Raw genomic sequence first — 13,319 nt, 5'->3', positions numbered from 1 at the left:
CATTTTAAACACAACAGACGGGGCCCTTGGCCAGTTATGATCCTCTGAGTAGGAGATCTGAGAGGCACATTTCCATGTAAAACACTGGAATTAAACAACAGAATTAAAAGAGGCAACTTTACTCAAATGGCTAGGTTTTTGTTTCTTCATACTTTTCCTGTTAATTTCTAGTTTTCATGCAGAGTCATGATCCCTGCTTTTCCTGCTTTGTGGAATAATTTGAGTTTTTTGTTTGTTTGTTTGTTTGTTTGTTTGTTTGTTTGTTTGTTTTGGGGGGGAGCCGGGGCAGAGGGAGAAAGAGAGCCCTTCAGGCTTGATCTCATGACGCTGAGATCATAACCTGAGCTGAAATCAACAGTAGGACGCTTAACCGACTGAGCCACCCAGATGCCCCAACTTTGAGTTCTTTATAGTCACATGTCTGCTTAATTGTTGCAAATGCTCACTGGGCGTGGGAAAAGAATGAGTGTTTCTTGCTGTTTGCAAGTTAGAGTGTTTGGTATATAAATCTACTAAATAAACTATACTTTTCATGTCTTCCCATATCTTTATATTTTACCTATTCGACTTTTATTGGTCAAAGAGAAGTCACTTAAATTCATTAATATATCATCTCCATTTATCTTTGTAATTCTACAGCTGTTACTTTTTGTTCAAAATAAAATGTAAATAGAGGCTCAAAACTCTTTTCACTGGGGATTCTAGCCTTCATCTGTAAAAATGACCACCTTTGTCCCATTTAACATATTTTACCTAGAATAACATTTTGCCTAACAATATTGTTCTGCCAGCTTTCTTTTCCTTTGCTTTTGCCAGGAATATATTTGCCTATTATTTTATTGCTAACAGTTCTGCCTTGAAGTATACCTCCTCACTTAGCCCATTTTAAGGGTATCTCCTATAAATAGCCATTCATGAGCTACTGATTGCCCACCCAACATTTATCTATTTAAATTCCTCTGGTATTCATCTCTTTGGGAACTTAGTTTTTGTTAACTCTCTTCCATGCGACTGTCTGTTTCAGGAGTTAAATTCTGTTTGGCCAAAGCCCACTGCATAGTTTCATACCCTTGGACAGTGATTCGTGTAGGCACGATTATGTGCTGCAATTCTGTTCTATTTTTCAATCCAGTCCTTTACCTAAAGGAATTTCCTCAATGTTTCTGGTTATGTGGAACGCACTCTTATCCTAACGTCCAGAAATGGAACTTGTTTTCTCCTATCTTTATATGCCCTAAAGTCATTTCACTTGGAATTCCCTTGTGCTCATGTTGGACTCCTCCCTGGAAATGCCTGAAGCCTAATCTTAGGCCACTCATGCATTTTCCTCAGAGTCTAATTGTGCCTTTAAACATTTATTCAATAAGTATTTGGTGAATATTTGCCATTGGCCACCTAATGTACATTAAGGCTATAATGGTGATAGAGGATATATAGTGCCTTACACTATAATTGGGGAAAAAGTTAAGAAATAATTAAAATTAACAAATTGATAAACTAATATCAATTCTATGCTTTTTTGTTATATCATTAGGAAGCCTATTATCAAAAAGAATATTATGGACAGCAGAATGGAACACTGCCCTATAATTCTTTCCCTGAAGATAGTTCTATTGAATCATTCCTTTAGAAAAAATCATTTTCAAACACAAATATGCTCTAGGCTCAAGTCTGTTTCTTGGCTCTTTTAGGAATAAGCATAATTAATGTAAGTGCTAGTGATTTTGTTCACACACACACAAAAGCTCCCTTTTGTACTTTCATTAGGTAATGCAGCTCTTAGGAAAGATTGAGACTTCCAGTTCTGAGCAAATCTCAAATTTAAAGATGGTCCAGGCAGATTATCGTCATGAAATGAACCTTTTGGAGTTCAAGTAAGTGAATGGAAGATTTTTAATTATGTTAAGTACATTCCAAAAGGTTTTGCCTAATGAAAGTATTGGCATTAAATGAAAACCCACCCCAGGAATTTGAAACCGGCCAAGACATAAAGCAACAAACTGATGGAGAGAATACTCTACACTAAAGCAACCTATACGCTATTCATAATAAAGGAACTATGAGGGGAGGTGGGTAGGGGATAGGTGAAATAGGTGATGGGGATCAAGGGGGGCACTGGGTGAGCACCAGGTGTTGTATGGAAGCGTGGAATCACTATGTCGTATACCTGAAAATAATATTACACTGTATGTTAACTAACTGGAATTTAAATAAAAAGTTAACAAAAGGAAAGGTGAATAATAATTTTGTCATTCTCTTTGTATACAGCCGGATCTTTTCTATAGAGTAATTTTAACTTATCATCAATTATATATTAAAATGCCTCAATGTAATGCACTTCACTGAATATACAACAATTCCACAAGACTATCCAATAATTTTTAAAATAACTTTGATTTAAAAGCTTTCCTTTTAAAATTTCTTCTAAGATTCTCTACTTGATCCTTTACATTCTCCCTTTTTTTCAGACTGGTCTCTGTCCCACCTTCACTGAGTTTCCCCCAATGCAATAGAGAAGACGGTAAAGGAGATAAGACTCCACAAACATTCCAATTAGTGGCCTCCTTATTCCCAAATCCTCCTTTCTTGTTTAAGTGACCACCATTTCCTAGAGTCCTGCTGCAGGCAGAGGAAAATTCTAGTCACTTGGACGATACCACCTTACTGCCCCTTCTCGCCTCGTACTTTTTCCTCTCTGTCCCACATCACCTGGGTTTAATGACTTAGTCAAATCCAGTATGTTGAATATCATCTGCTTGCTCCCTTTCCCCCCATCTTTACAGTACTTCATAAAATCTAAGTGCCACTGGTTATAAGACATACCATTATTATTTTTTTTACCTCTAAGATGTGATGCTAACAATTACACCGTAGCATACCATCATTTTCAAGACACCTCCCGATTTCAGCGATGTTAAATTGGGAAATAGGTGTGTCCCAGAAATTGATGAAAAACTGTAGTCATCCCTAAAACTCAAAGAAGTAAATGTCTTGAGTAAAGAGAAAATACCAATCTACAAAATCATGTCTCAGTGCTTAAATTCCAGCACAGTGAAGATGCCCAGTAAATACCTGTGTGGTGCTTGATCTAATCCCATTAGCTTAGAACTAAATACAATTAAATAACATGCCCAAAGGAGAAGTAGAAAAGTAAACTGTTTCTAGAAGTACACGTTAAGAACTGATTTTACTTGGAGAGAAAGGGGATTTATAATCTGGAATAGAAAACTGGCTTAAAGGTTAAAGTGTATTAACAAACAGCAAATCAAGGAAAATGAAAGGTGTAAGAACTAGGGTTAACTGCCTTATTGATGGTGTGGCGTGCTTTTTCCATCTTCAGTCCTATGAAAAATCGGCTTATAGATGAGTCATCTAAATAGTTAAATATGAATCTGGGCACTTTTGTAATAATATAAACTTGAATCTTTTTCTCACTTGAAATACTAAAGTCTTAAAATTTCATTAGTATTACAGTAGGTAACACTGAATTTATAAACCAAAATTTTCCACAGGCAAATACCTATGAGCCCTAATAATTCATTTAAATACACAACTAATTCTTTTTTATTTAAATCTTCATCAATTTTTTAAAATTAAAAAGTAACAAAATAAAACAAAGATGGAAAAAAAGGTCTTCATCTCAGCTTCCTAATATAACCAATGCTAACACCAAGGATGTGTCCTTCCTTACTTTCCTCCTTGTTAATATAAATATCTAACAGAAAAAGGATGTTTATATATATTATATATATCATATATTATAGATAGAGCATGGCTTTTAAAAATACATCCTATTCACATTACTCGATAATTTGCCTTTTTATAGTACATCTTAGTTATCTCTCTAGACCAGTGAATATTATTCTAACATTATTTTTAATAGTTGCATAATAAACTTACAGATATGATATAATTAATTCAACCATTTATCATATTGACGAATAGATTCTTTTCAGTTTCCAGCTACCACAAACAAACCAAAAAAAAAAAATATTGTGTGTATATATCCTTAAATATTCTTAAATGTAGATGTTTTTATTTCTACAGACAAGATTCTTAGGCCAAAAAGTTTATTTATTAATTTTTAGAAATTCCTTTTAAATATAGCAATTCATTGCTACATTCAATTCCACCAGCAAAATATTGAGAAGACCTTTCTCTACATTCTTACCAATACTGGATTCTTTTTTAAAATATTTGCCAGTTAAGGATGAAGATTGAATCTCTTGTTTCATTTGCATTCCCTTCACCATGTGAATTTCCTTTTCTGTGAATTGCCCATTTTATCATTTGTTGGATTCCCTCAAGTTAGGGATATTAACCCTTTGACTGAGATATGTATTGCAAATATATTTTCTTCCAAGAGAAGGTAAGGTGGGTAGGGCTTTCTTTTTTTTCTTTTCCTTTCAAAGCATATCTCAAATTAAAGTGAATGGGGTACAGTATTTGCTTTTCTTTCTTTTTTTTTTTTAAAGAAACAACTGTTTCTGAATAAAGGGATTAAAAGCATTTTAATGACATTCAAAAGCAAGTTTAATTGGACAATTTTACCTTTTAGAAACTTTAACAATTTCAAGTTTAATGGTCAATTAAACATATATCTTATATAGAACTTAAAAGCCCCAGTGCTGTCAGTGGTTTTTTAGTGATTTCCTGGGCCTTTGGCATGATCACTAGAACTGACAAAGGAGATGCACTGCCTCTTTCATCTGAACCCCTGCACTGAGCCCCCTTTTTCCAGAAGGGTGTTACTCAGATGTTCAGCTAAGTCATGTCGTAAGTCAACAACTTAGTGCTTATAGAGTGAGAGTCTTAGTCATCATAAAATACAGTTGTCTTTTAGCAAGGGCTCGGCAGGGGAAGTACCAACCATTCACTCCCTAGATAGTTCTTGCTCCTACAATGTTTAATTGACAGTGATTTATAAGAAAAGAAAAATTATTTGATCAATGAAGCAAATGCATAGACTCAAATCTCCCCACACAGCTTTGAAAATGCTACCACAGTATTAAGTTACTAACCACTTAAGTCAAGGATATGTCTCATCCATCTTTGTATTCTCAGCACACAGCACACCAGACACAAATAGAAGCCGATGAATGAATGAATGAATGTTATGAAAACCAATAATACGTAAGTTGTGTTTTGGAATAGTCGAAGACAAAATCATAGCCACATACCGTTCGGGGAAAATACATAAGTAAGTGAAAAGCTAACCCGAGGTAAAATAAAAGTTAAGACAATGTTAAACGAGATATATCAGTAGACAGAAAATAAATATGCTAATTATTACTTATAAATATCTACCAATCACTAAGTGATCAAGATATTCAGGTGCATTCAGCTCTTATCCCCATTTTAGTGATGGGGAAACACAATCATGGAAATTAAATAATTTGCCCCAAGTCACATACTTAGAGTCTGACTTCAAATCTCATGTTATTTTACCGATCTATGACACCTCCATCTCACAATTCCAACCATTAGTAAACTAATTGTGCTACAGAAATTTAGGTAATGAATTTAGGGAATGGAAAGATCACATCTGCTTGAAACTATGAAGGAATGAGGCTATGACGGTATTGGGATTTAAGCTCAAGTCCAGGATGGAATGATAAACAAAAGTCTTCCTATCAGCATGGAGTTGGAGTTGCTCTTTATTAGTGTTACTAATTAGAAACCACAGGACCTAAAGAAGAAATTAGTTTAAGTATATAGGTACAAATTTAGTAGGAAAAAATGCTTCTTGGAATTAATTTCTTTCTTCTAACATGAAACTTAAAATCTTAGATTCAATCTCCAAACACTGACTTTGTAAAAGCCACTATCTGAATTCTTGAGAGTCTGTTAATGGTAAGAGTTTCCAAGAATTCAAACTTTTCATGTCTTCCAGAAAAGTTCAATCACTTATTGAATGCAAGACAATGAGCTTGAGACATAAGTGAACTGGTTTTAAAAAAAAAGAAACAAAGGCCCAGAACGGGCTATGTCCTCATTTATGTATGTCGACCATAACCACAGTGACCACTAGGATGATTGCTGCAAGAGCCACACTCCCCTCACCATTCGCATTCACCACAGCTATGTGCTATGTCTATAGATCCCCGGTAAATTTTTTATCTTACCCTTTGTAACTTTCTCCCTCATTATTGTCCTTGGTATGTATATGAACGTGATTCCACCAATAGAAGATTTTTGTAAAAACTGTTTCTCACATTATCTAGTAAGGTCTCTGGCCATGATTTAAAAGTCTGACTTTTGTGTTTTTTGAAAAAGGGGGGAAAAAATCTATTTATTTACCCATGCATCTACCTCCTTCCCTCCTTCCCTATCTTCCTATCTGTATCTACCTATATCTGCTAGAAATACTACCATGACCACTGGAATAGAGGATCTGGGAACTAAAATGTGAATGTCATCCAAGATAAATTCATTCTGTTGAGATTTTAACTGTAAATTCTGTAATTCACAGAAAAGTAATTCCTTCCTGGAAAATCGTGTCCATTATGTTAGGGGAAAGTCTAAGGAAAGAAAGAGATTTATATAAACCTTTATTTTAGCTTGTCCTTTTTATCTTTCAAGAAGAATGCTTTTTAAAAAATGCTCTCATATTTTCATAAACAGAGTCTGACTTTTGATGGTTACCAGTAAAGCGAGTCTCCAACCGCAGGCAAAACCTCGAAGTAAAATGATCATAAGCAGTAACTCATTCTTTATGACTTTATTTTAATTTCAGAATTCTAATTACTGATATGCGCTTCTAAAGATATTACTGGGGCACATTTAATGGTTCCCTGGTGTTCAGAGGGATGTTAATACTGTATCAGTAATGAGAGTAAATGCTCTCATTTATATACACAGTAAAGGTGAACAGTGAAGGCTGGATTCCCAACTGCAAAGCTACCTCTTGATTATCTGGGGATTTACTGTCCCTCCTAACCATCACTATTAATTAGTATTTCCACCAGAGACAGGAAAGGGGAGATGAAAACTGAAGACTAGATCTCTAAATATCTTGGCAAGTGTATGATTTGTTATTCGTGAACAGCCCTAGTAAAAGGTACTGAATGAGAAAGAATGAATCGTTTATCCATTTATTCAACTATTCATTGAGCACATCCTGTATTCCAGCCATTGTTCACCGCCCTGAACAAAGCAAAATGCTCTCGTGGAGCTTAGGTTCTAGGGAAGCAGACAGCACACAAATTATATATATATATATACCACATGGTAATGAGCATTTTGGAGAAAAATAAAGTGGGGTAAAGGAATAGGGAGAGTCAGATGGGGAAAATGAAACCTTTTGTTTTTTTAAGTGCGGTTTAAAAAAAGTCCTATATTTAGGTGGTAAGTGGTGCTTGAATAGAAATCTGAATGAAAGAGAGCAGGAGCCAATGTGTGTTCTAAGGAAGAGTGTTCCAGACATAGGAAACAGTCGGCTAAAATGAGGTTGTCCATGTGTCAGTTGGGAACGTATATGTCTGAGTTCCTTCGGCTGTTAGCCAGTAGCATAGGTGTTTGGAAATCACAATTAAATTAAGAACAGGAAGAATGGTCAAAGGTATATTCTTCATTGTTGAAGAACTCACCTGAATCAAGGCACGCTTTCTATGTGAAAATCTCTCTCTCCTATAAAAAAATGTGGTCATTCACAGAGATGAAGAACAGAAGTCAGCTATTATACTACAACTAATATAACTATTGGTAAATTCACTTTTCCCGCTCCTTGGTCTCATCGTCCAAACCCTGGTTTCTCAGCGCGGGCACTACTGGCACGTGGCTGGATAACTCCTTATCGCGACGCTGCCCTGTGTGCTGCTGTATGTTCGCCTGTATCTCTGGCCTCTACCCACTACATGTCCGTGGCACCTCCAAGTTGTGACAACCAAAAATGTCTCTGCACATTGTTAGATGCCCCCGGTCTAAATAAAAATGGAAATAGCCTCATATAACCAGTCTTTCCAAATACTAGTTTGAACACTTTTTCAGGGAAGCTAAAGAGGCATATACATGCAATATATGTCCAGTATGTCTTAAGCAGTTTCCAATGACAAATACCATGAACTAAATTATCTGCCTATAATTTGTCCTGAAAACATTACAGCAATGATTATTTCAAGCCACCCACTTGTTGTAAGGTAGTCTGAATAGTTTCAATAACAAACAACATGCACCGTGCCTGCCTATCTAATATACCGCCTACTCTACAAAGCAATTTGAAACTGACATCTTACTACAAGCAAGTCGCATGCGGAAAACATACAGGGACCACTTGCCAGGCCCCATCCTCATCCCACCTCCTCTCAGACCCAGGGTTCTCAGTCGTGCCAGCTGTGGATTCTCCTTTCTACTCACGCCCTCAGCCACTCTACAGTGACTTTTCAAACTGATGATATAGGATTCCAATCCTTTACTCTCTGTAATAACACCCACTTCCATCTTTAAAAATCCTTCCTTCTCTGTTATTTAACATTCCTGTGGTGCATCATTTTGCTGCCAGCAGTCGCTTCCAGCACCTTAGCCTATTAGAACGGTTTTTGCTCCACATGAGTGACTCGGGACTTCTTTAAGCCCTCCCTGCACCCCACCCCCCAAAGAACCCACACAGACCCACGGGAAGCAACGGAGCCCTTACTGAAGTTTCACCTGACACAGAAAAGACAACCAAGGACCGTCCCCCACGGACGCTCTGCTTTTCCAAAGTCCTCTTGGGGCTCTCTTCCCGCTCCCTTCCCCAGTCCTTATCTGACTTTTCTTCAGCCCAGCTCCTCCCCCAGCCCCAGCAGGGAAGTGACCTTGTAGAACAGGGATTCCCCAAACTACCACCCTTAGCCAAAGCTGCCCACTACTAAGAAAGTTTGGCACGCTTTTTACTAATTTTAACGAACAATCTATTTTATGACATGTGATCATATGCTATTTAAATTTCAGCATATATAAAGTTAGATTAGACCACAACCATGTTCATTCTTTGTTTATAAATGAGCCATGCTTATCTGTATCTTTTGTGGCTGCTTTCCCACCGCACTGGCAGCACTGCGTCCTTATAGAACTAAGTGGTTGCCGTGGAGACCATAAGGCTCACAAAGCCTAAAGTATTTACTACCTGACCCTTCATAGAAAAAGTTTGCTGACGTCTTCCACAGAGTGGAATCCCCATCCCCAGTGAGTTATCACAGTGCTTCCTCCACGTACACAGCGCACCCCGGGCCCTAAGAGGAAATCTGCGTGGATGACGCATGTGTTTCTGCGTGTCTATGTGTCTGTCACTGTGTATATGTGTATTTTAAGGTATGAGGAGGGGTGTTGTCAGCAGCTGGGTTGAATGCAAGCTCAGGGCAGGAACCCAGATTGTGCCCCTCAGCCCCCACCTCCCACATCAAACCGTAAGTACTTGCTAGACATCAGAAAAAAACTGCAGCGTTTTTCAATATTAAATTTTGGTTTTATGTTTAAATTTACCTATTAAAATAGAAATATTTTCCCCCTTAGATTTAATTCACTTTCAAAAAATCTATATGAGGAAGTTGAGAACCATCAAAAATGGACAGAAAGCCGGTTCATCACCTATGAAAAAGAGCACCTTGGCCATATAAATCAATGTCTGAAGCTCCTACAGGAGAAACTGGTAAGGAGTTCTGTTATTCATGAAGTAAACAGCTGCAGAGTCATTGTCTGGATGTTAGCAGTGAGTCAAGGTCTTGAAAGTTTCATTGCGACATTCACAGTCACATTCACTGTCTATAACTTACCTTTCCTGCACCCGGATAGGACTCCCGAGGCCTGACTTTTGGTCCTGGTGTGCTACTCTCCCACTCCATGAACCCATACCTCCGAGTGTGCTCTACCTATGGCAGAATAACTTAAAGACAGGTGTTGGTTTTTTAAAAAATACAGATTCCTGGTCCCAACCCGGAGCGGGATCAGACCCCCTGGGTCCTCCTCTGGGGATCTGTCCTTCCAGGCCAGCTCCCTGGGTGACACTTGGACACTGTAAAGCCTAAAAACTTCTACCATAGACAAGTCCGTTTACCTGTCCGAAGATCCATTTGTAGACCAAAGGTTTTCAAAACTCCTTTTCCAGCTCCAACTTTGTAGAGAACCCCCAGCTTTGAGGCAAGACTACCAGGATGGGGGGGAAATCTGTTCATTGCAGGTTCCTTTCCACTCTAGCCAGCCCAGCCAGCCAGCTGCCAGCCCCAACGGGAGAGCAGCACAAGGCCATCTGTGTCACCAGGGACTGCCAGCCTTGCTGATGATTCAAATAAGATGTTTCTGGAACTTCGGTAGAGGGGCTTTGGGCAGCTGACAGAGACAGGAGTCCAAGAGATGGTGATAACCATGACAGCTTTATCACTGATGAGGCTACTGAAGTCTGTGTGGTCTGATGTGCAGCCAAGAGGGCCTGCTAGTTCTCCTGGATTTAGAAAGACTCCTCCACCAGTTCTAGGCAGCACTAGGTGACCACGGGTCACCTACAGGCAGAAGCTTCACACTGCAAGTAAGAGAGAGGCTGGAGTCTACCTCCTTCAGGCAGGCAGGGCCAAAGACAGGAGAACCAAGGGAGCTAAGTCAGTCTCAACCAGCTTCTGCTCGCAAATTCCCGGTGGGGGGTGAGAAGGAGCAGAGCAGCTAATGAAGCTTGAGCTGCCCAGAAGTCCCCACCATGCTTCAATCAGAATCACTTGGAGAGTTTTTAAACTAGATAAATTCCTGAGCTCTACTGTGGACCAATTAAATCAGAGTTTTGGGGGGTGGTGTGATGGCCAGGTGGTATGAATAGACAACAGGGGTCAAGAATCACCATTCTAGCTGAACTCTTCCACGTGACGATATGAAGCTCAAGGGAATACGGACACCTAACAGGAGCATGTCCAAGGACCTTAGGTCAAGCGGTATCTAAAATGCCTTCCTTGGCCACACTTCTTTAAACACTAGACTATAATTCCAAATCCTCAGGGCATTTCAGCAACACCACAGCCCTTTCTTTTCTTTCCTCCCATCACATGCAGAATTCACAAGGCCAAACAAAGGGATGAACTCACACTTGTGAACAGTTTTAGACACAAGGGAACTTGGTGGGATTTTTCATGTTTAACATGGAAAAGTGAACTTGTTAAAAACATTCTCTAAGCTGAAATACCAATCCACATAAGTTTTCTTTTCTGCAGAGTTTTATCACATGGTATCTTTTATAGGAAAAGTCTGAAAATAAAATGGAAGAAAAATTACTGAAGCTTTCGAGCAAATTAGAGAATTTCATTAACACAGAGAAACAGGAAGCAGAACTAAGCAAAGTAAAGCATATAGAAAATAAACTGTCCAAAAAGATGAACCAACTGGAAAAGCACATCTGGGGTGAATTAGAGAAAATGCAGAGTGAATATCAATCAGGTGAGCAGACACCTTAATTAAGAACACTAGTCCTTGCTTACCCAATCCCTCAGAGTTGTCTACTTTGAGCTCATGGCCATGGATCAGTCTTGTCATTATCGATATCCTTTTGTATTTAATCTGACTTTTCTAAATATCCCACAGAATGTCAGCATACCATTGGAACATAAGTAAACAAGTTTACTTCCTTCATTCCAACTTGGCAGTGACGGTCACAAGCTTGCCAACGCTGTGAGATTTTTTTTTTTTTTTTACTAAGATCATAGACTCATAGAATTGTTAGACTTGCAAAGTCCTTGAGATCAAGACCTGACTTGTGGTAGTTCATGAAATTAGGACCTGAAATCAAATGTCTCTCATTGAACTGCAGGTAATGAGCCTGGACAGATGTCAGACTGGAGACCTGACCTTTAGAAGTGACAAAGAGAGATGAATTAACAGAGTCCAGTATAATGACTGCTTTCCCTCTTAAGGAGGCTAATGGCAGCAGTGTCAAGCTGAGCTAACATCAAAGAGGATTAATTTGAAAGGCTCATCTAATTTGTCAAAGGGAAGGACATGGCTAGGTGCTGTGGAGCAGCCATCTGCCTCGAGTCACGATCCTGAGGGAATCACCAGGAACCAGAGGTTCCTTTATTAAAGAAACACCCATCTCATTTTCTGTCTTCTAGCTATCAAAAAATTCATGCAAATTCTCCCAAATTTTGGTCCTGTACAGAGATGCCTTGAAGGTATCTAGGGAAGATGATATGGTCTCATTCTGCTAGATGTTCCTAGCAAAATAGTAAAATTTGCTGCCTGGAAACCTGACCCACGCTGCCCCTACCCCACATCTCCCACTGCCAAATCAATATAATGAATTATCTGGCCAGGAATCATGTTGCTAACTTAACTGGCCCTTCTTTTAGGGCCCTGTTTTCTACCTTGGCACCAGAGGTTTAATTATACTCATTCCATTAGTACATCCCCAGATGAGCTAGAGAGGAATTTGCACTCTGCTTCTTCATTTTACTAACCTGGAATTCTAGCAAAGGGGAATTCCAAATTAATGGTGTGCTCCTTTATGCTTTTAATCAAAATGTGTTGAGACATGACTATGTGAAAGGCCCAATGAATAAGAAATGGGCTGTACTCTAAGAAGCTCGAGGTCTGGTAAGTCTGTGGCCATGAGTGACTAGACTTGCACAAGAGAGACAAAGGGCCGGGGGTGGGGGTGCAGGGGAACAGCTGGTGGCAACTCCTTAGGTCCCCCAACAGATTACTTTCTGAAAAGTTTTAAAATCTCACCTGTGTTCTTTATCTTCAATTTGGTTAACAAGAATTTTTAAAAAAATCATCAAAATTTCTTATCAAAATAGAGAAGAAAATATTTTAAATTTCTTTCTTGAAATATAGAACTATTTTGTTATGCAATGTATTTGGGCAAGGAGGAGAGGAACTGAATTAAATTTTCACAGTGAAGCCAGACACAAGCTGAAACCCTACCAGTAATGCATCTTCATGACATATAAGAAATGGATTATTGTACATTTTTAGACTGGTCTTAATGGAATTTAATATGCTTTTAATTAAATGATGATCAATTATGGCAGAACTACTGATTAGCAACTTTTTTTTTTAAGTTCCAATGTATTATTTAATTTAAGTGTACCTATTCTCATATCCTCTTCCAGGATTTAAATCAATTCATGACTCTCTCAGCTCCCTCCAACAAATACAGAAAACAAAGATGGATTTAGAGAAATATAAAGTACAGAAAGACCTGAAGGAATTACAGCGTAAGATAGTGGAACTCCAGGAGGTATAAAACTTTTCGGTCATCTTTTTCACCAGCCAATATAGTGGTTTGTTGGTAAAAGTTGGAAAGAAGTTAGTATCTCTGGGGTATTTACTGCTTCTTAAATCTCTGTATTTCTTACCACCTT

General features: G+C 38.4%; 1 protein-coding gene across 1 annotated transcript in view; it reads left to right on the top strand.

The window, feature by feature from the left end:
• Positions 1-13,203, top strand: part of FAM81B (family with sequence similarity 81 member B) — a 45,346-nt gene extending 32,143 nt beyond the window's left edge. The window contains exons 5-8 of the mRNA XM_087861971.1: positions 1,768-1,874; positions 9,493-9,628; positions 11,199-11,394; positions 13,068-13,203. Coding sequence (XP_087718097.1) covers positions 1,768-1,874; positions 9,493-9,628; positions 11,199-11,394; positions 13,068-13,201 — 573 coding nt within the window. The 3' untranslated portion in view covers positions 13,202-13,203. The remainder of the gene's footprint in view (positions 1-1,767; positions 1,875-9,492; positions 9,629-11,198; positions 11,395-13,067) is intronic.
• The last annotated feature ends 116 nt before the right edge of the window (positions 13,204-13,319 follow it).

Source organism: Ursus americanus, chromosome 5 (genome assembly GCF_024610735.1).
Source record: "Ursus americanus isolate L20-20 chromosome 5, mUrsAme1.1.p, whole genome shotgun sequence".
In the NCBI taxonomy this organism is placed as follows: domain Eukaryota; kingdom Metazoa; phylum Chordata; class Mammalia; order Carnivora; family Ursidae; genus Ursus; species Ursus americanus.
The sequence above is the reverse complement of the archived record's forward strand: the minus strand, read 5'-3'. Positions and strand labels throughout refer to the sequence as shown.